The sequence below is a fragment of the Martes martes genome (genome assembly GCF_963455335.1).
Source record: "Martes martes genome assembly, chromosome: X".
Classification (NCBI taxonomy): domain Eukaryota; kingdom Metazoa; phylum Chordata; class Mammalia; order Carnivora; family Mustelidae; genus Martes; species Martes martes.
In genome coordinates this window covers 68227669-68252504 of record NC_137897.1, presented here as the reverse complement: position 1 = coordinate 68252504, position 24836 = coordinate 68227669, and the positions used below count along the sequence as shown (strand labels likewise).

The 24836-nt window shown below is 34.9% G+C and overlaps 1 protein-coding gene across 3 annotated transcripts in view; it reads right to left on the bottom strand.

The window, feature by feature from the left end:
* The window catches only part of DACH2 (dachshund family transcription factor 2), a gene marked incomplete at both ends in the record, with an annotated part of 854168 nt that overhangs the window by 120844 nt on the left and 708488 nt on the right, over positions 1–24836 (bottom strand). For 2 of the 3 annotated variants that reach the window (XM_080794934.1, XM_080794935.1), the window contains 2 exons: positions 4764–4847; positions 8244–8379. In XM_080794934.1, coding sequence (XP_080651060.1) covers positions 4764–4847; positions 8244–8379 — 220 coding nt within the window. The remainder of the gene's footprint in view (positions 1–4763; positions 4848–8243; positions 8380–24836) is intronic. The other variant, XM_080794936.1, reaches the window with a different exon arrangement.

Genomic DNA, 24836 nt, shown 5'->3' with positions numbered 1-24836 from the left:
TGCACAACAAAGGAAACAGTCAACAAAATAAAGAGGCAACCCATGGAATGGGAGAAAATATTCACAAATGACAGTACAGACAAAGGGCTGATATCCAAGACCTATAAAGAACTTCTCAAACTCAACACACACAAAACAGATACTTACGTCAAAAAATGGGCAAAAGAAGGGAGTTGAGGGAAATTGGAAGGGGAGGTGAACCATGAGAGACTATGGACTCTGAAAAACAACCTGAGGGTTTTGAAGGGGCGGGGGGGGGGCGGGAGGTTGGGGGAACCAGGTGGTGGGTATTAGGGAGGGCACAGATTGCATGGAGCACTGGGTGTGCTGAAAAAACAATGAATACTGTTACGCTGAAAATAAATTAAAAAATTAATTAAAAAAAAAAGACATGAACAGACACTTTTCCAAAGAAGACATACAAATGGGTAACAGACATATGAAAAAATGCTCATTATCATTAGCCATTAGGGAGATTTAAATCAAAACCACATTGAGAGGGGCACCTGGGTGGCTCAGCTCAGTGGGTTAAAGTCTCTGCCTTTGGGTCAGGTCATGATCCCAGGGTCCTGGAATCAAGCCCCACATCAGGCTCTCTGCTCGACAGGGAGCCTGCTTCCCTTCCTCTCTCTCTGCCTGCCTCTCTGCCTACTTGTGATCTCTGTCTGTCAAATAAATAAATAAAATCTTTAAAAAAACACATTGAGATACCCCCTTACACCAGTTAGAATGTCCAAAAGCAAGAAGATAGTAAACAACAAGTATTGGAGAGGATGTGGAGAAAGGGGAGCCCTCTTACATTGTTGGTGGGAATGCAAGTTGGTGCAGCCACTTTGGAAAACAGTGTGGAGACTCCTTAAGAAATTAAAAATAGAGCTTTCCTATGACCCTGAAATTGCTTGTATTTACCCCAAATACACAAATGTAGTGAAAAGAAGGGCCATCTGTACCCCAAAGTTCATAGTAGCAATGGCCACAATCGCCAAACTGTGTAAAGAGCCAAGATGCCCTTCAACAGACGAATGGATAAAGAAGACGTTGTCCATATATATAATGGAATATTATGATTCCATCACAAAGGATGAATACCCAACTTTTGTATCAACATGGACGGGACTGGAGGAGATTATGCTGAGTGAAATAAGTCAAGCAGAGAGAGTCAATTATCATATGGTTTCACTTACTTGTGGAGCATAACGAATAACACAGATAACATTGGGAGTTGGAGAGGAGAATTGAGTTGGGTGAAATCAGAGGGGGAGATGAACCATGAGAGACTGGGGACTCTGAGAAACAAACTGAGGGTTTTGGAAGTGAGGAGGGTTAAGGGTTGGGTGAGCCTGGTGATGGGTATTAAGGAGGGCACATATTGCATGGAGCACTGGGTGTGGTGCATAAACAATGAACTTTGCAACACACACACAAAAATAAAATAAATAAATAAATAGTAACGAAAAAGAAAAAAAAAGAAATAGAAAGAACAAATCATTTGATTGAATAAAGAACATTTAAAGTTTTTTTAAATCTTTTTTCTGAGATTTTTTTATTATTTATTTATTTGACAGACAGAGATCACAAGTAGGCAGAGAGGTAGGCAGAGAGAGAGAGAGAGGAGGAAGCAGGCTCCCTGCTGAGCAGAGAGCCCAATGCGGGACTCGATCCCAGGATCCCGGGATCATGATCTGAGCTGAAGGCTTTAACCCACTGAGCCACCCAGGCGCCCTGAATAAAGAACATTTAAATTAAATATATGTCAACATGTAGCCCAAATCCTGCTCCAAACTGAAATTAGTCCATTTGTATAAAAAACAAACTATAATACTTTAATTATAGATAAGATATACTTTAAATTCTTACAATCAAAGGAAGTTAAAATTATTACTTTTCGTCTGTATCCTGTGGACTGATTTATTCTGTAATGGTTTAGTGGACTCAAGTCTTGGGCTAGATGTTAAATTTATTGTTTCACTGTTTCTGTAGAATTCCAGACTTGATCCTCAGTGCTTCTTGTACATGTAAAGTTACCAGTAAACAAATTCAAGTACACATGCAAATACAAGTACAAAATGCAAAATATCAAAAACCTCTATTCCTGCTAGTGGCTTGAGAGACCACTGGCTGCCATGGGAAGATGATCTTGCTCTATGCGTTTGTTTCCACGTGGTTTAAACTAGAGTGAATAGTCACAACTGCTCTACTCTAAAGAATTCCAGAACTGGGGTGCTTGGGTGACACATTTGGTTAAGCATCTGCCTTTGGCTGAGGTTATGATCCCAGGATCCCGGGATCAAGCCCTGTGTCAGGCTCACCACTCAGTGGGGAGTCTGCTTCTCTCTCTGCCTGCTGCTCCCCCTGCTTGTTCTCTCTCTTTGAAAAATTAAATTGCATGTTATAATATTGTGTTACATGGTTTTTAACAATCAGTTATGGAATTCATTTTTTTCCTAAGTTTTTTTTATTTATTTGTCAATTTGTTTGACAAGGTCTGTGGAAAAATAAAATCAAAAATTTCTCTTAATTGATCAGTTTAGTCAAAATACTTGAGTCAAAACTAAAATACCAATTTGGTAAGTCATTTTGTACAGAGTCTAAATGGACATCACTGCCAGGAAATCCCAGACTATACGGAGGTGGAAATGTCTGCACATGAAAATTCAAGGAGAAATGTAAATTATGGAGGCATGTATTGCTCTATCACCCAGTCTTACTTGAATGGTAATTCTTCATTTTTCTAAAGTTTCCACATAATAGCAAAGGTGGCATTTTATAATTTCCAGAGCTATAAATCATTTTTAAAATCATGATGATATTACTCAAAACAGATGTGAAAACATAGGTTTGCCACAGGTGTATTAACTGCTTACTTGTCATATTTGATAATGTTGATACTTATACTTTAACTTTACTTCCTTTTAATAACTCAGATTTATTGAAAAAACATATTTTATCTTAATATCACATACATAACTGGTAGAATTTGACATCAAACGTCTCATTTAAAGGAAAGTTTTCCACTATAACCTAAGTACAGTTTAATATGCCACTCCTATCAATGCCCTCATCAGAATGTGTGACCAATCTATTTGATTGAAATGAGTAAAACTGCCATTCCCACAGCAAGAGATTCAGAAATACCAGTACATACTATTGTGTATTTTATGAAATACAGTTACTGTACATCTGTACTAGCACTCCAGCTTAATTTTTTAAGATTTTATTTATTTATTTGACAGAGATCACAAGTAAGCAGAGAGGCAGGCAGAGAAAGAGGGGGAGAAGAAGGCTCCCTGCTGATCAGAGATCCTGATGCAGGTCTTGATCCCAGGACCCTGAGATCATGACCTCAGCCAAAGGCAGAGGCTTAACCCACTGAGCCACCCAGGTGCCCCAACCAGCTTATTTTTCATAAGACACAGTACTGTGTACTTGAGCACTGCAGCACACAGGCCAGCCCTAAATGCCATTTTGACTTATGGGTTTTGCAGTTCTGATAGAATCACATATATCATGTGCAGCTGGAGATTTTCCTAGAAAAGTTGTTTTACTACCACACTGTTCAAATAGTCATGACTTCGTGGTAAAGAGGTCTCAGGAACAAATTGTTGCTGGGTTGAAATTTCAACTTTAACTAGAATTCCATTACCTGTATAAGAGCTTGGGTATTTTAATATATTAAAACTGGCTTCTATTCTGGCAAGTATTCTTAAATCAATCATTTACATCTTGGAACCCCAGAGGGTATAGCCTTTTAGTGTTTGGATAAGAAATGACTAAACATGTGGCAAGGAAACCAACCATGGATCAATGAAATTAAAATCATACATTATTCCAAATTCTAACTAAAATGCTCATCTATGTAATTAGGAAGAAGTTCAGTCTACAGAAGAAAGAAAAATTTCTCCATTAACTCTTCAGATCATGAAGTCTTTTTTTCTATATATTGTGACTAGTAGAAATAGAAAAATATACCCTATGCTGAAGTACAAACAGGCCATTTGGTGATCTGATAAATTACATGTTAGCTTATGCTTTTTAGCTTAGAGTTACTGTTTAATTCACAATGACAGACATAATGTATAGCTTATAACATATGCCAGTATGTTTTCTTTTTCTCTTACTCTTTAGCCTTTTAAACAAAATTATACTCAGTTTTTATATCAAGATAGCATGACTTTGAAATTCTTACTCTCCCTACCTTCTTTAAACTGATATTCTAAGAAAAAACTGAACACTGTGCAGAGATGATACATGTACCTCAGTGGATCAAAAGCTAGATTGGTATCATATCTATCAACACTCAGGTAAATACTTGGTTGGAGTAACTTGCTAAGCTTTCCTTTGAAATGTCCAGATAAGCATATATTTTAAAAATCTCTTTTGATTGTTGGGGGAACATCATTTCTCCATGACAGCAGCTTGTTTTTTCACATGTAACTATCAAATGGTGAGTCATTTAAACTTAGTTAACAAAGTGCATACATAATAACTTAAGAGTCAGATATTTCTGATCAGGCATTATAAAAGGCCTTAAAGTGAAGTTTCCAATCACAAGCACAGAAAAACTTCAGGCTGATATGTAATTTATTAATATTAAACAAACAAACTATAGGCAAACATTTTTTTTTACTACTAAAATAATTTATCTGAAGCCAGTATAAATATATTCTGTTTAGGAAATGTAGATGCAATATACAGCACTGGAATGTTAATTCAGTTGCTATCTAATATTTATATGTCCATCAAATAAGCAAAAATCATATTACCTTTATTATCCCTTTGGAATTTTTTGATGGTTGGTCCATTATCCTGATCAACAATAAGTTCCTCTCTATTGTTGGGCATCATAGCTGTAAAGGAAACATAAAACTGAGTAACTTCCTTGCAAAATACCAAAAAGAAAGGTAGAAAATATTATATAAATAGCTCTCTTACTCCAATAACAACTAACATGAATTGTATACATCTCCATTTCTGAAACAGTGGAATCATTTATGTTGATTTGATGATTATGTAATTTAAAAATCAAGAAGCTGCTCAATCATGTGAATTTTTATTTTTTAAAATATTTTATTTATTTATTTGCTAGAGAGAGAGAGAGAGCATGAGTAGACAGAGAGGCAGACAGAGGGAAAGAGAGAAGCAGACTCTCTGCTGAGCCGAGAGCTTGATGCAGGTCTCCATCCCAGGACCCAGAGATCATGACCTGAGCTGAAAGCAGATGCTTAACAGACTGAGTCGCCCAGGTGTCCCAGTCATGTGAATTTTTAAAGTGGAATTAATATACAGTGCATATGTAATTGCCTACATATTTTCTTTAAATTATTTTAAATATTTGCTTTTCTAAAATTCATATGCAAATTAGCTATTTACCTGCATAATTATAAACTAGTTCCTAAAATGTTTCTAGAAAGAATTTATCACTAAATTTAATGAGTTAAAATAATTACAGATTTAACTCATTTTATATAATTTTTTATAAACACATAGAGCAAAATTAATAGGTAAAGGATAACTTTCTGGAAATTAATTATATAAAGGCTTCTTCAGAAAACATTTATATTGAAAGAGGAAAAACATGCCAATTTTCATAGTTTATCATTTAATTCTCTTTTGTTATATTTTATTAAAATATTATATTGCTAGGCTCACTTGGTTAAACATCTGCCTTTGGCTCAGGTCTTGATCCCAGGGTCCTGGGATAGAACCCCACATCAGTCTCCCTACTCAGTGGGGAGCCTTCTTCTCCCTCACTTCCATGCTTGTGCTTTCTCTATCTCTGTCTCTCGCCCTCAAATAAATACACAAAATCTTAAAATAATTGTCTTACTCTATAAATATAATATGGTCATTTTAACCCCAAAATCCTCAAACTTTTTTTTTCATTTATAGACAATTTCACTATTATGCTTAGACACCAGGAATGTGCATAGACAGCCTAATTACTGCCAGTGGAATTAGAAATGTTTTATGTGGTTAATATATTTTTTAGGATATTACATTGCTTTAGAAATATTTGATTTTACTTCTAAGTGTAAGATACCATTCTCTTTCAGTATATCTGTCATATAGTATATTTCCTTATGTGTTCTGCTCTTAGCCAGCCCCTAATAAATAATTCTCTCTCTCATCTCTCTCCCCCACCCCTCATCAATACAAAGATTATCCTGACAGAATAATGAGTGTTTTTGTTTCTTGATTCATTAGTGGTCATCTGGCTATATCTGCTTGTCTTGCTCAGACTCCCTTAAATCAGTTGCACACAGTTTTGTTACAACCAGGTAATCTGTGTCCAAAAGCCGTAATAAAGTAAAGCTAGAAAACCATCACCTCTTCCAGGAATTAAACTTACTCCCTTAGAGCCACTAACCTCAAGTTCTAGCTCAGTGGTTCTTAACTCTGGCTGCAGGTTAGAATCTCATGAGGAGACACTGAAAATCAAAACAAAACAATGCTGCCAGGCTCTATTCCAGACTAGGTAAATCAGACTCTGAGCATGTAACCTGGGCATCCAAATTTGTAAATGCTCCACAAGTGATTATACTGGGAAGCCAGATTTGAGACTCTTTGGGCTTACTATGAGCCACAAACAATATATAATATTCACAGGCTAAATGAAACTTGGATAAATTTCTAAAAGGCAGAAATAAACTTCACCCTTCCCCAGCACAAATTCAGAAACTAACACCTCTACTAATCCTTCAAATTCCTCTCCTACCCACAAAAAAACAAACAAACAAACACAAAACATAATTTTGGAGTGTCTTAAAGCAATCACTATTATGAACTATAAAAACTTAGATTTCATATAAAGAATGTCCTTACAGAGTAAGACTAAAACAGGAAGGGAAATCATTTTTCCTGGGTTCCCGGGTGGCTCAGTTGGTTAATCGAATGCCTTCACCTCAGGTCATGATCCCAGAGTCCCAGGATCAAGTCCCGCATTGGGCTCCCAGCTCCGTGGGGAGTCTGCTTCTCCCTCTGATCTTTTCCCCTCTCATGCTCTCTTTCACTCTCTCTCTCTCTCAAATAAACAAATTGAATCTTAAAAAAAAAAAGAAATAATTTTTTCCTAAAGGAAATGGATATTTAGGAAATTGGATTGTGTAGATACAAAAGATTAATAAATATTTTACCTGTCTCATTTGGTTCATAATTATTATATACAAAATGAGAATTGTTACAACTGAATGCACTTGATAATACCTGTATACCTAAGGAAAATCAGACATCAAGGGATGATAAACAATCAAGGTAAATCTACACAGACAAAAATAGTGGTTATCCTTCACAATTCCTGAGTACTTTAAAGTTCTCAAGAGTTTTTCCACCAATTATTTCATTTGATCTCACAAAAACCCAGTGCATTAGGCATGGCAGTAATTATTTCCATATATAACGTAAAGAAACTCATGATGATTAAGTGACATACCCAAGGTCTCATAGCTACTCAGTTCCAGAACTATGGCTAGATTCAAGTCTCCAACATATGACATCACTGACAATACTGTTTTAGTATTTCTGGGATAGTGTCTATGGTGTAATACTTCCAAGATAATTAAAAAAAAGGTAAAACATATTAAATATTTTTACCTAAGTTATTGAGATTGTGGCAAATTGTATCTTTCTTTTAAGATTTTTTTTTATTTATTTCACAGAGAGCAATCACAAGTAGGCAGAGAGAGAGACAGAGAGAGAGGGAGAAGCAGGCTCCCTGCTGAGCAGAGAGCCTGATGCAGGGCTCGATCTCAGGACCCTGAGATCATGACCTGAGCGGAAGGCAGAGGCTTAACCCACTGAGCCACCCAGGTGCCCCAGCAAATTGTGTCTTGATTTACTTTTTAATCACTCTTAAATGATTAACTGTTTAAAAGATATTTTAACTTTCATTATTCAAAGATGCTGTGAATATAGCATATGTATTATATCACATGAACTCCTAAATACCAATATGTTGAACTAACATATACTCTTCAAAGATCCCATCATATTGTTCTCAAGGAATCCAGTGACACAGTGAATGAAGACCCCTCCAGAGAAGAAACTTCTAACACTTCAAGTTTCATTTGCTGTTCATATTGCTTCAGAAAAAAAAAGACAACCAAACAAACAAAAAAACACTTTAAAAAGTCATTTTAATTAAGGAGGCATCAACTCCTCCACTTTCTTTCTCCCACTTCTATTGACTAATGAAGAAATTCCCAAAAGAATATCTTTTAATTCCTTGTTTTAGATGAGATACTTACCCATTCTCTCTGAATGGTGATCCATCTGAGAGGGAGAGCTGGACACACTGCTGCTGGGGTGGGAGGAAATCTGACTGTCAGGATGATGATTCTCTTCCAGAGAGGGGGCAGGAGAAGGACTCTCTGGGATCCGTTCCTGACACAAAAGTAAACACAATAGGAAATTTCATCTGTTCACCAAGTTTTTCAGGTTGGTTGAGTCCATAACATTTGAAATTTTGACCTCTCACTTATCACAAAAGCATGTATGCTCATGATACTTGGTCTTAAACTTGTATCTTTTGACAAATGCACATTTTTGTTCTTATAAAATTAATGGGATATTATGGAGGCCAATAAGAGAACGTGAAAGGGCTCAGTACCATACTGGGTATATGTAAGAGGTTCAAGAAAGTCTAGTTTCCATTTCCTTTCCTATAAAATTCATGGGGAATTATGAACATAGGTGTGCAATGAAGATTATTGTTATTGTAAACTCTTATATTTATATAAAGTATATACCAAAGCCTGGAGAGTGATCTTACTCTCTAAGATCTTCCAAAAGTAAACACTTGAGAACCTAGGAATAAAACTCACAAATAGTGGCATCTGGTACCTATTGAGTGTTTTGGCACAAATAAAAATTATGGAAACAATACATATGCACTCTATCAGACTTTAGGAATTTATGCTGAATTCTGCCAGCAATGCTTTGGTAGTCCCATGACACAATGATAGGTTTCCCAAATTAACACTAAAACCTGTCAATATCAATTGCTTAGTATCATTTAGATTTTTATAACTTTAAATAATGAATTAGAATAAAGATAAAACATATTTTACATATCTCTACAGTAACTGTGACAGTACTCAAGACTTTTGTGATTATGAATATTGTTATAAAACCCTGAAATTATTCATTATGTTGATATATCACAAGTTGATGAATAAATCTGACAATCATTCAACTAATTTGATCACTAGAAAAACCAAATTGCTGTGTTTATGCCTATATGCAATAAATGTGAGAGGGTAATAGACATGCTGGGACAGATAATGTTTATCCTATAAAATATTTAATTCATCCATAATAATTTCTTAAATGTTCTAATTATCTATAATTACAACATCAGTATTCTAATTATCATAACACTAAGAATTAGTTTGTCAAATATGTGCTTGTACATTTTCACATTGATTTGGCATGAGAGGCCTAAAATTTATTAATTCCCTAAAGAATTTGTAAATTCTTCTTATAAATGTTTGTTTAAATACAGAAGTTGTAGCACAAGACTTAAGGCTTATTATTTCATTAGTAGAAGTTAACATTTTGCAACGTCTATCATTGTATCAGGTGGAATAGTAATAGGCAAAATAGTGGCCCCCAAAATATCCAAAATATCCACTCCACATCCTAATGACTGAGACCTGTGAATATGTTACATCACATGTAAATATGTTATATGACATGGTGAATGAATTTTTCAGATTCAAGTGAGGCCCCTGAGATAGATAAATTACACTTAGAGGGATGCCTAGATGATTCAGTCAGTTAAGACACTGCCTTCAGCTCAAGTCATGATCCCAGGGTCCTGGGATGGAGTCCTGCTTCGGCAGGGGTTGAGGGGGGGGGGGGGGTCCTTGCTCAGCAGGGAGCCTGCTTCTCTCTCTGCCTCTGCTTGCCATTCTGCCTGCTTGTGCTCTCTGTCTCTCTCTCTCTGATAACAAATAAACAAACAATAAAAGTCTTTTTTCAAAAATTACACTTGAGGCAGAAAGGGGAAGTCAGTGGGAGATATTACAGAAGAATAATCAGAGAGATACATTTCTGCCTTTGAAGATGGATGAAGGGAACCATGAGCCAAGAAACGTAGATGGCTTCTACAAGGTGAAAAATCAAGGAAATAGATTCATCCCTGGAAGCTACAGAAAGAAATGCAGTCCTGCCAACACCTTGATTTTAGCTCCGTGATACCTATGTTAGACATCCAACTTACAGAACTGTAAGAAAATAAATTTGCATTTTTTAAAACCACTAAACTTGTCATATTTTGTTATAGCAGCAATAAAACACTAATACAATCATCAATGTAGTTTTATATTATTATTTAGCATATAACTAACATCTGATCATTTTAACAAAATGAACAGACTTTTAGTATATTAGCTGCAGTATTATATCCTAATTAAATACTGATAATTTTAATAAATGTATGTTACATTTAAAGGCTCTATAACTGTTGTCATACCTCAGAAAACAGAGAAATATACATTCCATTTATATTTACTACACAGATAAATATATAATTGTAACACTACATATACAGCACAAAATAAAAGGAAACATATAAGCAAAGCAGAAGAAAAAAATCAAGTTTTATTTTGTAAACAATGACACTTCTATCCTGGAGTGATGGTATGGGGATAGACAACAAGGTATATACAGCCCTTATGCCACATTCTTTTACTTTCTGAGAAGACTAGTAGCTCATTAGTTGTGAAATTCAACCTAAACTGTCATGATTAAAAACACATTCTTTTTAGTATATGTACACAAACAGACCCCAATGAAAGGATTTTTATATATACGGTCAAAATTATTATTTTTTTTTACTTTCACTGTTGTATAGCTTCAATGATTCTATGCCAAAATATGTATATAAAGTATAGTACATTCCGTATTTGTCTTTGAATTGAATTGAATTGTAACATTGAAAAGTTGTTGAAAAAATATATAATTCAATGAACTACATTTAAATTTCGTGGACACCTGAATGAATGGATAGGGACAAAGTACAGCAGTTAACAGGCAAAAAGAGAACAGAACAAACAAAATTACTGTATGGTGGCAAACAGGAATCATACACACAAGAGAATCCAACTGACAGTGATATTTGTTCTTGTCCACTCTGCCTAATAAAAAATGAAAGGTCATTTGAATTAAAAAAAAATTAAAAGAACATCTACACAAATAGAAAAATGTTATGAAAATGAGAAAAAATACAATACTGTAAAGGAAGATCCCCAAAATGCTTAAAATTAGTAAATGATCAAATACTATGAACTCAAATAACTTACTCTTAAACTCCTTCTTTGACATTTTCAACACCATATTTGGTGAAACAATAAACTAACTTTGAAAACAGGATTTAGAGTGGCAGTAATATTTTGCATAAAGTAATATTTCTGCTTTAAGATTTTGTAGCCTGCACTTTCCAAATTCAGTTATTGTTTTCCTAAGGTGTCACAGAGATCAGACTTTCTTCACCATGTAAACTGTATTAGATAAGTTTAGTGTCTTATATTGATTAAGAGTTAGGTGGCTGTAATATATATATATATATATATATATATATATATATATGTATATACACACACACATATATATGATGTGTGTAGAGCTAGGAATATATATATATATATATATATATATGATCTGTGTAGAGCTAGGAATTTTTAATTTCTCTTAAAATAATTAATAGTTCTATGAACAATTTATTCTATGAACAATTTATTCTTTGCAAGTAGACAGATCCATTTTTCATCCTTGTAATCAGTATACATCTATTTAGCTACTTAACTGCAATGTGCTTTGGTTCATTAGGTGGTTATTGTTGTGTCTCAGCCTAGTTAAAATTTCACAGCAAGTTAATCTGCTTATTATAAATGAGAACACAAGTGATAATGTCCTCATCATTTGCCAAATACAGGGTTAACAGTATTTGCAACAGATCAATAAGGGCATTTAAAAAGGAAAATTACAACTCCAAAACCCCAATCATTTTTAGTCATTGATGACTCAATTTTATTTGGCATTTATGACTTTCACAACTCTGTTACACTTCATGTAATTCATTTGGGCCCATTGACAGCAGCTGTAGCTCTTCTGAAACACTATAGGTCTTCTCCAGATTCAAAGTAGCAAAGGAGAGACATTTCCAAAATTGATACATACTTAGCCAATCAAATCCCCATTTCCCTTACAATTAGTAAAATTACCTGTAATAATGACTCAGATTCTAGCATATATGTATAGTTCAAGGCTTATGCCTAAAAAGAAAGAAACATTATGAAAAATCTTAATAATTAGTACATACTATCCCCTCTTTTATCATATTTTGCCCCTTTTGGGAAGTATATATCACAAATGGTTAAAAGAGACATTCGTCATATTAAGTCATTTGAAAATACATTTGAACCTTAATAAAGAATAGAGTCAATGCTTAGAAGATTCAGTGTTTTCTTTTAAAGATTTTATTTATTTATTTGACAGAAATCACAAGTAGGCAGAGAGACAGGCAGAAGTGGGTGGGGGAAGCAGGCTCCCTGCTGAGCAGAGAGCTGGATGCGGGGCTTGATCCCAGGACTCTGGGATCATGACTTGAGCTGAAGGCAGAGGCTTAACCCACTGAGCCACCCAGGCGCCCCTAGAAGATTCAGTTTTGTACAAAGTTTAATACAGTCAGTTTGGTTTAAGATTTAGTTTATTGGCAGTAAAGTGTCAACTCTGCCCATTTTCATGCAGCTCCTTTATTTCATCTCAATATATTTCTTTACATCCTTGGAAATATGGCCGCATACATGGAATGTATGAAGTACTAATAAATACATATTAAACATGTCTTTATATGTATGTGTACATGTGTGTAGTTGCCTTTTACTAAAAACTGTATCAATCAATGCTAAATTGTCACTTCTGACATTGTATTATGTTGTTATTAAGTACTCAGTGTGATTGGGTACTATATAATTTGTCTTTTTATTTCTATTTAATTGGAATTCATGACTCACTGTAATTATGCTTCCAAATGCTAATCTATTAATGATTTCCTAAAGGATTTAATGGCATTTCACTACCAAGGAGTGGCTTTTGGAAGTTTGTCTGAGTGCTAGATATTTTACTCAAGCATTTGTCTTGATATTTCAAATTGAATTGATGTGCTCCTTCCATACTGTCACCAGAGTTCTGCAGAAACAGAACAGATTGTAACTTGACAGACTTTAATAATAAAATCAGGGACAGGGAAATGAAAATTTTATTCATTGTTGTTGCTAACTTGGCTTACTACTATTCCTGAGGAATAATCTGATACCCAAATTTGGTATCTCTGAATAATAATAATGGATACATGACAACATATGGATCTTTACAAATCAAAGAATTAGTCTGTGGGGGCTCCTGGGTGGCTCAGCCAGTTAAGCGGCTGATGCTTGGTTTTGGCTCAAGTCATGATCTCAAGGTCCTGAGATCAAGCCCCACATTAGGCTCCGTGCTTAGTGGGGAAATCTCTTGATTCTCTCTCCCTTTCCCCTTGCCCCTCCTCCTGCTCATATTCTCTCTCTCTCTCTCTCTCAAATAAACAAATAAATATTTGTTATAAAAAAAGAATTAGTCTGCTGTCCTTAATCACCAATTTACAGTTTTATTAAAGTTAACATAAATGAATATGGCAGGGTTTTCATGAATTAAAAAAACATAGGCAGATTGTGGACACACCTGGAATATGTAACCATGAAACAGTCCAAAATTATAAACTCAATCTACATGTGACCTATGTTATATTAGGGCAAAGGATCCTTTCACATCTTCAGTGAGATCAGCTTTGTTCCGGAAGAGGCTGACAGCTTAATAGAATCAGTCATAATACCTGCTCATAGCTTGCAAATGCCCTCGAGTAAGAAAATGGATAGTTAAGTGGGAAAATGCAAGGTTTCCAAATTATGTTTGGGCTTGGACTTCTGCCACCAGCCCAAACACACACACACCCCCCCCCCTCAGTTCTCACTCAACTCATCTTCGCCTTATGTTCTAAAAGATAGTAATTGCTTTTTCTTTCCATGGTGCATTGTTTTCTTTTTCAGGTTTTATTTAAATTCCAGTTAGTTAAAATAAGGTGTAATATTGGTTTCAGGTGTAGAGTTCAAAATAAAAACTCAACTAGTTATTTTACCTATTTTGTTCTCAGGATTTTGTCACACTCAGTAATATAACTGAAGGATGAATAGCCTTGCAAACCTAATAATCATAATGCAATTTCAAGTTCCTACTATACCTATATTAGTTATTAGATACAAATGTTACCAGCTGAGCCAATGGTGAAGGAACGTGAGGCAGAACTAAAGAATATGTGCTTGGAGTAACAATATTCCCAAACTAATTTTTGACAAAAACAAAAACAAAACAAAACCCCCTAAAAACAAAAGCAAAAAATATTTGTTTACAACTTGTAATGCCTTTTCCAGTTTTGGAATTAAATTCTGTATCACTCATGATCATTTATGTTATAAATACTCCCCAAGTGTGTATTAAGGAGGGCATGTATTGCATGGAGCACTGGGTGTGGTGCATAAACAATGAATCTTAGAACACTGAAAAAAAGAAATACTCCCCAAATTTTTATATCCAATAAGTCATTATTTTTAATTCATTCATACAACAAATACTGTCTAATGTACCTATTGGGGATGGAAGAAGGTCTATGGATATTTTCACATGGGATGTAAATGTTCATAGTTCAAACTAACGACTAAATAATCCACACATAAACATCCAAAGATGATTTAAAATAAAATACAAATCAGATCAATTTTGGTATTAGAATAGACATTGCTCTCCAGTCCCCACCAGATCCCTAACTCTTTTTTATCTGCATGGAGATCAAATCAGCCATGACAGAAGAACAAATGCTCTGTAGAGAGAGGGTCCATTGCCTGTATATGTATCTAATGGTGGGAAAATCCTTGGTTCTGGTACTGATAAGGGTTATACAAAGGAAGGTATATAAAGGAACTTACTTCTTTCCTGGGCTAGCTCTTGGCCATGATATTAGTTTCTACTTATTAGTATCTCTATATGGATCCTTGAGTATAAAACATAATAAAATAAAATAAAATTTGATAATATACACTGATTACTAAATGCCAAACAGTGCTCTAAATGTTTTGACAAGCTTTGTCTCATTTGATGTCATGTTAGCACTATGAGGTAGATAGAATTACTCTCACCATTTCACTGGAAGATGAGGCAAACTGAGATACAGGTAGATTAATTTGCCTAAAGTCACATAACAAAGAATGGTGAAACCATAGCTTAAATATCAACAGGCAGTCTGACTTCAGAGGTCAGGCTCCTACCAATTAGGCCATACTGCCTACAATGAAATCTGCTTCTTCTTCTTCTTCTTCTTCTTCTTCTTCTTCTTCTTCTCCTTCTTCTTTTTTATTTGACAGACAGAGATCACAAGTAGGCAGGATGCAGGCAGAGAGAGAGAGGGGAGGAAGCAGGCTCCACGCTGAGCATGGAGCCTGATGCGGGCCTTAATCCCAGGACCTTGGTGGGATCATGACCCAAGCTGAAGGCAGAGGCTTTAAACCACTGAGCCACCCAGGTACCCTTGAAATCTGCTTCTTAATTCATCTAATTTTACTAACAAACTATGATGGTTCTAGCCAGAACCAGTATATAATTCTATAAATTCTTTTGAGGTTGGAGCTTATGTCTATTTCATTTTTGTGTTTTTGACAAAGCAATGTGACATTGCCCATATTAAACCTTGTAAAATCAGTGAATTCTGTGTTCTTGCCCTCTTTTCCAACAAAAAATGATGACAATAATAATTTAGTAAATGAATAGTCAGCAATAACTATGCATTTTGATAAATTGCAAGGCTAATTGCAATATACTTGATGATTTTTTAGTCTGCATTATCTTTTTCCCCAAAGATTACCAGTGATTCATGACTTTTTGTCCACCATATTTAATGCTCTAAAACAGTGTTATCCAATAAAGTTTTCTGCAATGATGCAATGTTCTGTAATTGTGCTAATATGCTAGCCACAAGTGACATGCAACTATTGAGCACGTGAAATGTGGCTAGTTGCAACAGGGCAGCTGAAGTTTTCATTTTCTTTAATTCATTTAAATTGAAATAGTCACATGTGGCTAATGGCTACTATACTCAACAGTGTTGTTATGGTAGATATATTCTATGTATCTAAAAGTCATTGTTGGGGTACCTGGGTGGCTCAGTCCATTAAGTGTCTGCCCTCAGCTCAAGTCATGATCCCGGGGGTCCTGGAGTCAAGCCCTGCTTGGGCTCCCAGCTCAGCACGGAACCTGCTTTTCCCTATCCCTCTGCCCCTCCCCCTGCTCATGCTTGCTCTCTCACCCCCTCTCAAATAAATAAAATTTTTCAAAAAATAAAACTCATTGTTAACTACAATGGTTACATGGTTTACATCCATGGAGATGGGGAAATTTATTAAACTATAAGCAAATATATATATGTGTGTGTGTATATATATATATATATGTACAAACAAATATATATATGTATGTGTGTATATATATATGTATATGTATAAATATACAAACATTATATAATTTTAGAAGTATAAACATAAAATTCTCATCACTTGTCAGATTCCCTAAAAAGCTATAGTCTTCTCTCCTACCTGTGAAAAGAAAATTTAAAAGAATATGACAGAGTGGTGAATAGACAGCCATGTCTATTCTTCTTTGTGTTAGTTTTCACTATTTGAGGGCATTTTCAGGAATCCACACATGATTACTGAACATTTCTTACACTGAGTTAGAAATATTTACACACTGGTAGAAGAAAGAGGCCCGAATGTAATCATGTTCCTTTCAATTTGACATCAATCTATGTTAAGGTGGTATAATTTCCATTGAGAAACAAACTATTTATTCGTTAATTTTTATAGTTTTCTCAAACTTTTAGTTAATATGTTATTTTGAAGAAATAGAAATTAGTAGGTAAACTAGTGTGGAAAGCTTTGTTTGTTAGTGGCTATGAAGGGAGATTGGCATGGAGCGTTTGATTTGATAAACATTTCACATTTCATATTATGTTTTAAAAGGAAAGTGTTATTTTGGAGACTGTTCAAATGAGGGCCAATTGTTAAGTATTCAGTAATTTTGTGAGCCAGGTGTTAAAATGATGGTAACTTGAAATCAGCCTTGATGGAAATACTTACAACACAGAAAGTGGAAAATGATATAAGTCAGAACTTTTCTTTATTCTTTTTCTTTTCTTTTCTTTTTTATTTGATTTAAGATCCAGCTTACAGGCACAGCATTGGATGCTGGCCCAAATAAAATAAAATAAAACAAACAATCATTGAATGTTTAAGTTCATTATAGGAATCTGAGGTTTTTAGTTCTTTCTAATGTTCAACATTATCTGACTAGGCAAATATTAAGTATATAAATAAGTATACTAAATACTGTATTTATTTGAGTTTATGAGCATTCAAAGAAACACAAATAGAGTTTCATGTGATAAAAGTACATATTAAGTAAAATGCACTCAATTACAGTTATCTGCCTCCCACATAGTTCCTTTTGAAGAACCTAAAAATTAGAAATAAATACTGTGCAGTAACAAAATATCTACTATTAAAACATTAAACAGAGAATGTAGGAAAAGTCAAATCATTATCAAGGACTAATTACGTACTATGCAGTGGCTAACTGAACATAATAAAAAAATAATGAAAAAGAAAGAAAGAAAATATTTTTAAAAATCATTATATGTAGTTTCCATTCTTGCTATGATTCAGGAACCTGGGTCTTACAGAGTATAAAACAAACCTGAAAAACCATGTTTTCAACATAGTACATGAGTTCATTTTGTCTATTTAAATGTTTAATAAAAAATAGAACTATTAATCCTGCTTATTATCTGTCCACATTAGATTATAAATCTTAAAAACCACGTGATGCATAATAAGGATTCAATCATTGGAAAACAAAACATATGGATGGACCCACAAACTTTTTAAACTAGGTATCCGTGGCTTATTCCGATTCAATTAGTTAACAAATGCGCTTGTTAACAAATGCCAATTGGGTCTCCCCAAATTAAAATGAGGAGCTGACATGACCTATACATTAACCTAAACAGTTTTCTGATATAGTCTCAATCAGAAGAAATGTAAACATAGATACAAGTGTAAAAAAAGTGAGATCTATGCTGCCAGAAGGAAAATTGAAGTGCAGAAATATTAAAATAGTTGCTTCGATCCCTTTAATCAGAAATGCTAAGTGCTGGAAATTAAATATGATTTGTAGGCCAGTCATTTACTAACTTGATAACCTCTATTTATCATATAGTTCTAATATTCAAATTACATGCTGTAAGACCAGCTTCCAAAGGAAATTGGGATCACAGTCCCATGATCATCAGTGCAAAACACAAGTATCAGCTTAACACAAACTATGCTAAAGAAGAGTAGCAGGTGTTTAGAAGGACATGAATCCTTTTAATATCACAGCCTGTTGTCCCCCCGCCACCAGCACATTTTTAAATGATATGGAAAAAATGTAAAGTTTTACTCCAAATTAAAAAATATATATATACATATGTGTATATATATGTGTGTATATATATATACACACATATATGTAAATAACAATAATTGAAAAAATGAATAAATCTGGTAGCTATTTTTGTGAACCTTCATAAATTTTAACATAACTAAATATATATTTTGGACTTCTGTGTAATGTGTCCTAATCTCTTTCTGTATACATTTCTGATATAAATTTGTTTTTCTGCTGTTGAGTTTTAAAATGCTGAAAATAGGGGTGCCTATTTTCTCAGATGGTTAAGTGTCTGCTTTCAGCTCAGGTCATGATCTACAGGTCTTGGGATTGAGCCCTGTGTTGTTGGGCTCCCAGCTCTGCAAGGAGTCTGCTTCTCCCTCGCCCTCTGGCTCTCCTCACTGGTTGTGCTCTCTCTCTGTCTCTCAAATGAATGAATAAAATCTTTAAAAAATGCTGAAAATAAGGATACAATGGAAATAGCAGCAGATCATTAACTGTAGAGATGATAGCACAGGTAACACTATAATCACATTAGATTGTATATTCTGTGGACTATCTCTCTTCATCATATGTTGAAACTCTATCCTTAATGTGAAAGTATTTGGAAATGGGACTTTTGGGAGATAATGAAGTCATAGGATGAGGGAGCCCTCTGATAGGATTAATGCCCTTTTAAGAAGAAATATGAGGAAATTTGCTTTCTTTCTATCTTTGCCATGTGAGAACACAGTGAGAAAGTGATCAGCTGCAAACCAGAAAGAGTACTCTCACCAGGAATCACAAAGTACTTTGATCTTTGACTTTCCAGTCTCTAGAACTATGATAAATAAATGTATCATGTTTAAGCCACCTGGTCTATGGTATTCTGTTATAGTAAACCACTGAGTTAAGACAATATAATACACAGCAAAGAGAATGAATCAGGTTATTGTGGTTTTTCCTTAATTCACAGTGGATTTCTCATAAAGAAATCAAATTTCATAATTATAACATTTCTTACAAAATGTTCAATGTTAAATTTTCTGATCATATTTTGGAAGGCCAATTGACTCTAAATGGTCAATATCATATAAAAGATATGGTGACCTCAATTCAAATATTTTGCAAAACAATGAGTAATATTTTTAAAATTTCCATTTTTTTTGTGCTGAACTGCAGGGATTAAAAAAACAAAAATCTGTAAATGTGAAAGGGAGGAAGATGGTGGTGAACTAGGAGGACCCTAGGTTCCTTTCATTCCATGAACACAACTAAATAATGATCAAATCATCTTAAATACCTCAGAAATTGACATGAAGACTAACAGAACAAATTCCACAACTAAAGATAGAGAAGAGGCCACATCAAAGAAAGTAGGGTGCAGAGATGTGGTTTAGGGGAGAAATGGATCCTGGGTGCTACAGAGGGAAGGAACTATGATCACAAGGAGGGACCATGAGAGAAGACCATACAAGGGAACACACAAAAAGAATATTTCCCCATAGCCATTGTTTTGGGAAATAAACTGGGCTGAATTCAGTGAGTTCTTACAACTAGGGGGGTTTAAAGTTTGGAGTTTTAAAGGTTAGTGGGCTTGGAGGGGATAGAGTCCTGAGGGAACTTCTCTTCTCCTGGAGAGAAGGCAGGCAAACAATCCAGGGTCAGACATCATGGAAACAGTGATCTGAAGAATGCCAGGAAACACAATGGGGAGATTATTTGCTCTTACTGGGGCATGTCCTGGAGAGTCAGCATTCACAGGGAAGCCTCTCCTGTAACAACAGAGCTGGCTGGTGCCATCTCCCTCCCCTGCACCTCAATATAAACACAAAGCTATCTGCAGGAAGCAGCCCAGAACCAGCACTGGGTTCCTAATTTGCTTACACCAAGCCTTACCTCCCTTCTGTGGCAGGTCTTCCCTTCTCAGCCAAGCTTGCCTCAGTTCCAGCACAGAGTGCCTGTCCCAAAGAAAATGAAAGCAAACACCCACCCACACCAAATCTCCCAACCTGAGAGTTCTGCAGGGCCTCAGTTCTGGTAGAAGTGGTGTCAGGTCTCACTTAACGAGTAGACCAGGGCTCACCTGGTTAAATCTTGACACATTTAGGCCAGGGACCAAATGCTATCCACAGCAGGCAAATACAGATTATACAGACAACTGACCTGAAAGAAAGAGAAGCCAAAAAGAAAAACAAAACAACAACAACAACAAAAACAGAGCACACATAGCACACACAGGACACACTCCGTGAAGCACCAGGCTGGACACTACATGACCTCTTCTTTATAAGGCCATTGCTTTCAGGAGCAGGAGACATAACTGCCTTTTCTAATACAGAGAATAGCAGAGACTTAGATAAAATGTGAAGATGGGGGAACTTATCCAAATGAAAGAACAAGATAAGGCCATGGTGAGAGATATAAGCAAGAAAATAAAAGTGACAAGTCTCATTAGGAATTTTTTTTCAAAATTTTTATTTATTTATCTGACAGAGAGAGAGAGAGAATGAGAATGAGCAGGGGGAGGGGCAAGAGGAGAGGGAGAAGCAGGCTCACCATTAGGCAGGGAGCCCAAAATGGGACTTGATCCCAAGACCCCTGGATCATGACCTGAGGCAAAGATGGATGCTTAACTGGGTGCTTAAGCACCCAAGTGCTCCTGATTGGGAATTTAAAGTAACAATCATAAAGATACTCACTGTGCTTGAGAAAAGAATAGAAGGTGTCACTGAGACCCTTACCACAGAGATAAAAGAGATAAAAATAAATCAATCAGAGATGAAAAATGCAATAAAGATTAAAAAACAAGCTTGATGCAATGAACAGGAAGCTGGAAGAAGCAGAATGAATTAGTGATCTAGAAGAGAAAATAATGGAACACAATGATGCTGAACAAAAGAAAGAATGAATTATGGAACATGAGAATAGACTTAGAGAATTCAGTGACCCCATCAAACATAATAACATTTGTGTTAAAGGAGTCCCAGAAGAAGAGAGAGAAAAGGGGGCATAAAATTATTTGAAGAAATAAAGACTGAACACTTCCTTAATCTGAGAAAGAAAAGAGACACCCAGATCCAGGAGGTACAGAGAGCTCCCATCAAAATCAACAAAAGCAGATTCACACCAACACATATTTTAGTTAAATTTGCAAAATACAGTAATAAAGAAGTAATCTTAAAACCAGCAAGACAAAAGAAGTCCTTAACATGCAATGGAAGACCGAAGGCTAGCCAGAGATTGCTCAACAGAAGTTTCTCAAGCCAGAAGGGAGTGGCATAATATTTTCAAAACGCTAAATGAGAAAAATTTGCAGCCAAGAATGCTGTATGTAGGAAAACTACCATTCAGAATAGAAAGAGAGATAAAGTTATGCAGACAAGAAAAAAATAAAGATTTAACAATTGTAAATATTTATGTCCTCAACTTGGAAGCATGCAAATATATAAAACAATAACAAACATAAAGGAAATTATTGATAATAATACAATAATAGGAAGGAAAAAAGGTGGCAGAGTAGTAGACCCTATTTCAACCAGTCCCTTGAATTGCACTGGATATCTACCAGACCATTCTGAACACTCACAAAATCAGCCTGTGATGTAAGAAGATCTATCTGGATCTCTACAAACAATATCTCTGGCGGTTGGTACATATTCTTTTCAAGTACACATGGGACATTTGCTAGAACAGATCACATACTAGTCACATATCAAGCCTCAACAAATATAAAAAGAGTGAAGTGATACTATGCACCTTTTCTGACCACAGTGTTCTGAAACCTGAAGACAACTACAAGGAAAAAAATGGAAAGACGATAAATACACGGAGGTTAATCAACATGCTATTAAACAATGAATGGGTTAACAAGGAAATCAATTAGTAAATTTAAAAAAAATGGAAAGAAATGAAAATGCAAACACAATTGTCCAAAATCTGTGTGATGCAGCAAAATTTATCCTGAGTGAAGTATATATAGCAATACAGGCCTACATCAAGAAGCAAGAAGAATCTCAAATAACCTAACCTTACACCTAAAAGAGCTAGAAAAAGAACAACAAATTAAACCTAAAGCCAGTGTAAGGAAGGAAATAATAAACAGAAATAAATAAGCAGAAATAAATGATGTAGAAACAACAACAACAACAACAACAACAAAAATGTCACAGAACAGATAAAAAAAATCAAGAGTTGGTACTTTGAAAAAGTTCATAAAATTGATATACCTCTACCTCCCCTTAACAGAAAGAAAAGGGTAAGGACCCAAATAAATAAAATCACAAATGAAAAGAGGAGAAATAACAATCAAAATCACAGAAATAAAAGACAATTTAAGAGTATATTATAAAAAACTATATACCAACAAATTGTACAAACTGAAAACAAAGGACAAATTCCCAGAAACATAAAATTAACAAAACTGAACCAAGAAGAAATAGAAAACTTTAACATACCAATTGCCAGCAAAGAAATTGAGTCAGTGAAGGTTTGTGCTATGGTGAGTGCTATGAAGTATATAAACCTGGTGATTCACAGACCTGTCCCCTGGGGCTAATAATACATTATATGTTAATAAAAAATTAAAAAAAAAGAAATTGAGTCAGTAATCAAAAAACTCCCAACATGCTAAAATCTAGGGCCAGATGGCTTCTCAGGCAAATTCTATCAAACATGTAAAAACAAGTGAATATCTATACTTCTCAAGCTTGTCCAAAAAATGGAAAAGGAAGAGAAACTTCCAAATTCATTCCATGAGGACAGCATCACTATGATACCAAAACCAGATAAAGACTCCACTAAAAAAGAGAACTACAGGTGAATATCCCTGATGAAGATAGATGCAAACTTCTCAACAAAATACTAGTAAACTGAATCCTACAATACATTAAAAAATCTTTCACCGTGGTCAAGTGGAATTTATCCGTGGGTTGCAAGGGTGGTTCAATATTCACAAATCAATCAACAAAATGTATCACATTAATAGCAGAAAGGATAAAAACTATATTATCATTTCAGTAGTTGCAGGAAAAGCATTTGACAAAACACAACATCCATTCATGATTAAAAAAAAAACTAAAATTGTAGGTTTAGAAGGAATATTGAGGATATAGAAGGAAACTTGAGGCACCTGGGTGGCTTAGTTGATTGTTTCTGACTTGGTTTTGGCTCAAGTCATGATCCCATTTGTCCCGAGATCAAATCCTGAGTCGGGTTCTGCACTCAATGGGAAGTTTCTTGAGATTTCTCTTCCTCTGCTTCTCCCCCAACTCACATGCTCTCTCTCTTCACCTCTCTCAAAGAAATAAATATTTAAAAGAAAAGAAGAAGGAACATACCTTAAGATAATAAAGGCCATATATGAAAACCCACAGATATTTTCATCCTCAATGGGGTAAAACTGACAGATTTTCCTCTACAGTCAGAAGCAAGACTAGGATATCACTATCACCACTGTTATTTAACACAGTACTGGAAGTCCCAGCCACAGCAATTGGAAAACAAAAAGAAATAAAAGGAACCTAAATTGGCAAAGAAAAGATAAAACTTTTGCAGATGACATGATACTATATATAGAAAACAAAAAAGTCTCCACAAAGAAAAAGAAAAAAAAAACCTGCTAGAAGTGACAAACAGACTCAGAAAAGTCACAGTATAGAAAATCAATGTACAGAAATCAGTTTTATTTCTACACAGCAAAAAATGAAGTAGCAGAAAGAGAAATTAAGGAATCAATCCCAATTACAATTGCACCAAAATCCATAAGATACCTAGAAATAAACTTGACCAAAATGTGTAAGGCTTGTATTCTGAAAAGAAAACACTGATGAAGATGATGCAAAGAAATAGAAAGACATTTCATGCTCATAGATTAGAAGAATAAATATTGTTAAAATGTCTATACTATCCAAAGCAATCTACACATTTAATGCAATCCCTATCAACATACCAACAGCAATTTTCAAGAGCTAGATCAAACAATCCTAAAATTTGTATGGAACCCCAAAATACCCTGAGTAGCCAAAGCAATCTAGAAAGGGAAAAGCAAAAGTGGAGGCATCACAATTCCAGACTTTAAGTTATATTACAAAGCTGTAGTGATCAAAAGAGTAAGGTACTGACACAAAAACAAATACATAGATCAAAGGAACAGGAGACAAATCACAAAAATGACCCTACAAACATATGGTCAATTAATCTTTGACAAAGTGGGGAAAAATGAGTAATAAAAAAGGCAGTCGCTTCAGCAAATGGTGTTAGGAAAACTGGACAGCAACTTGTGAAAGAAG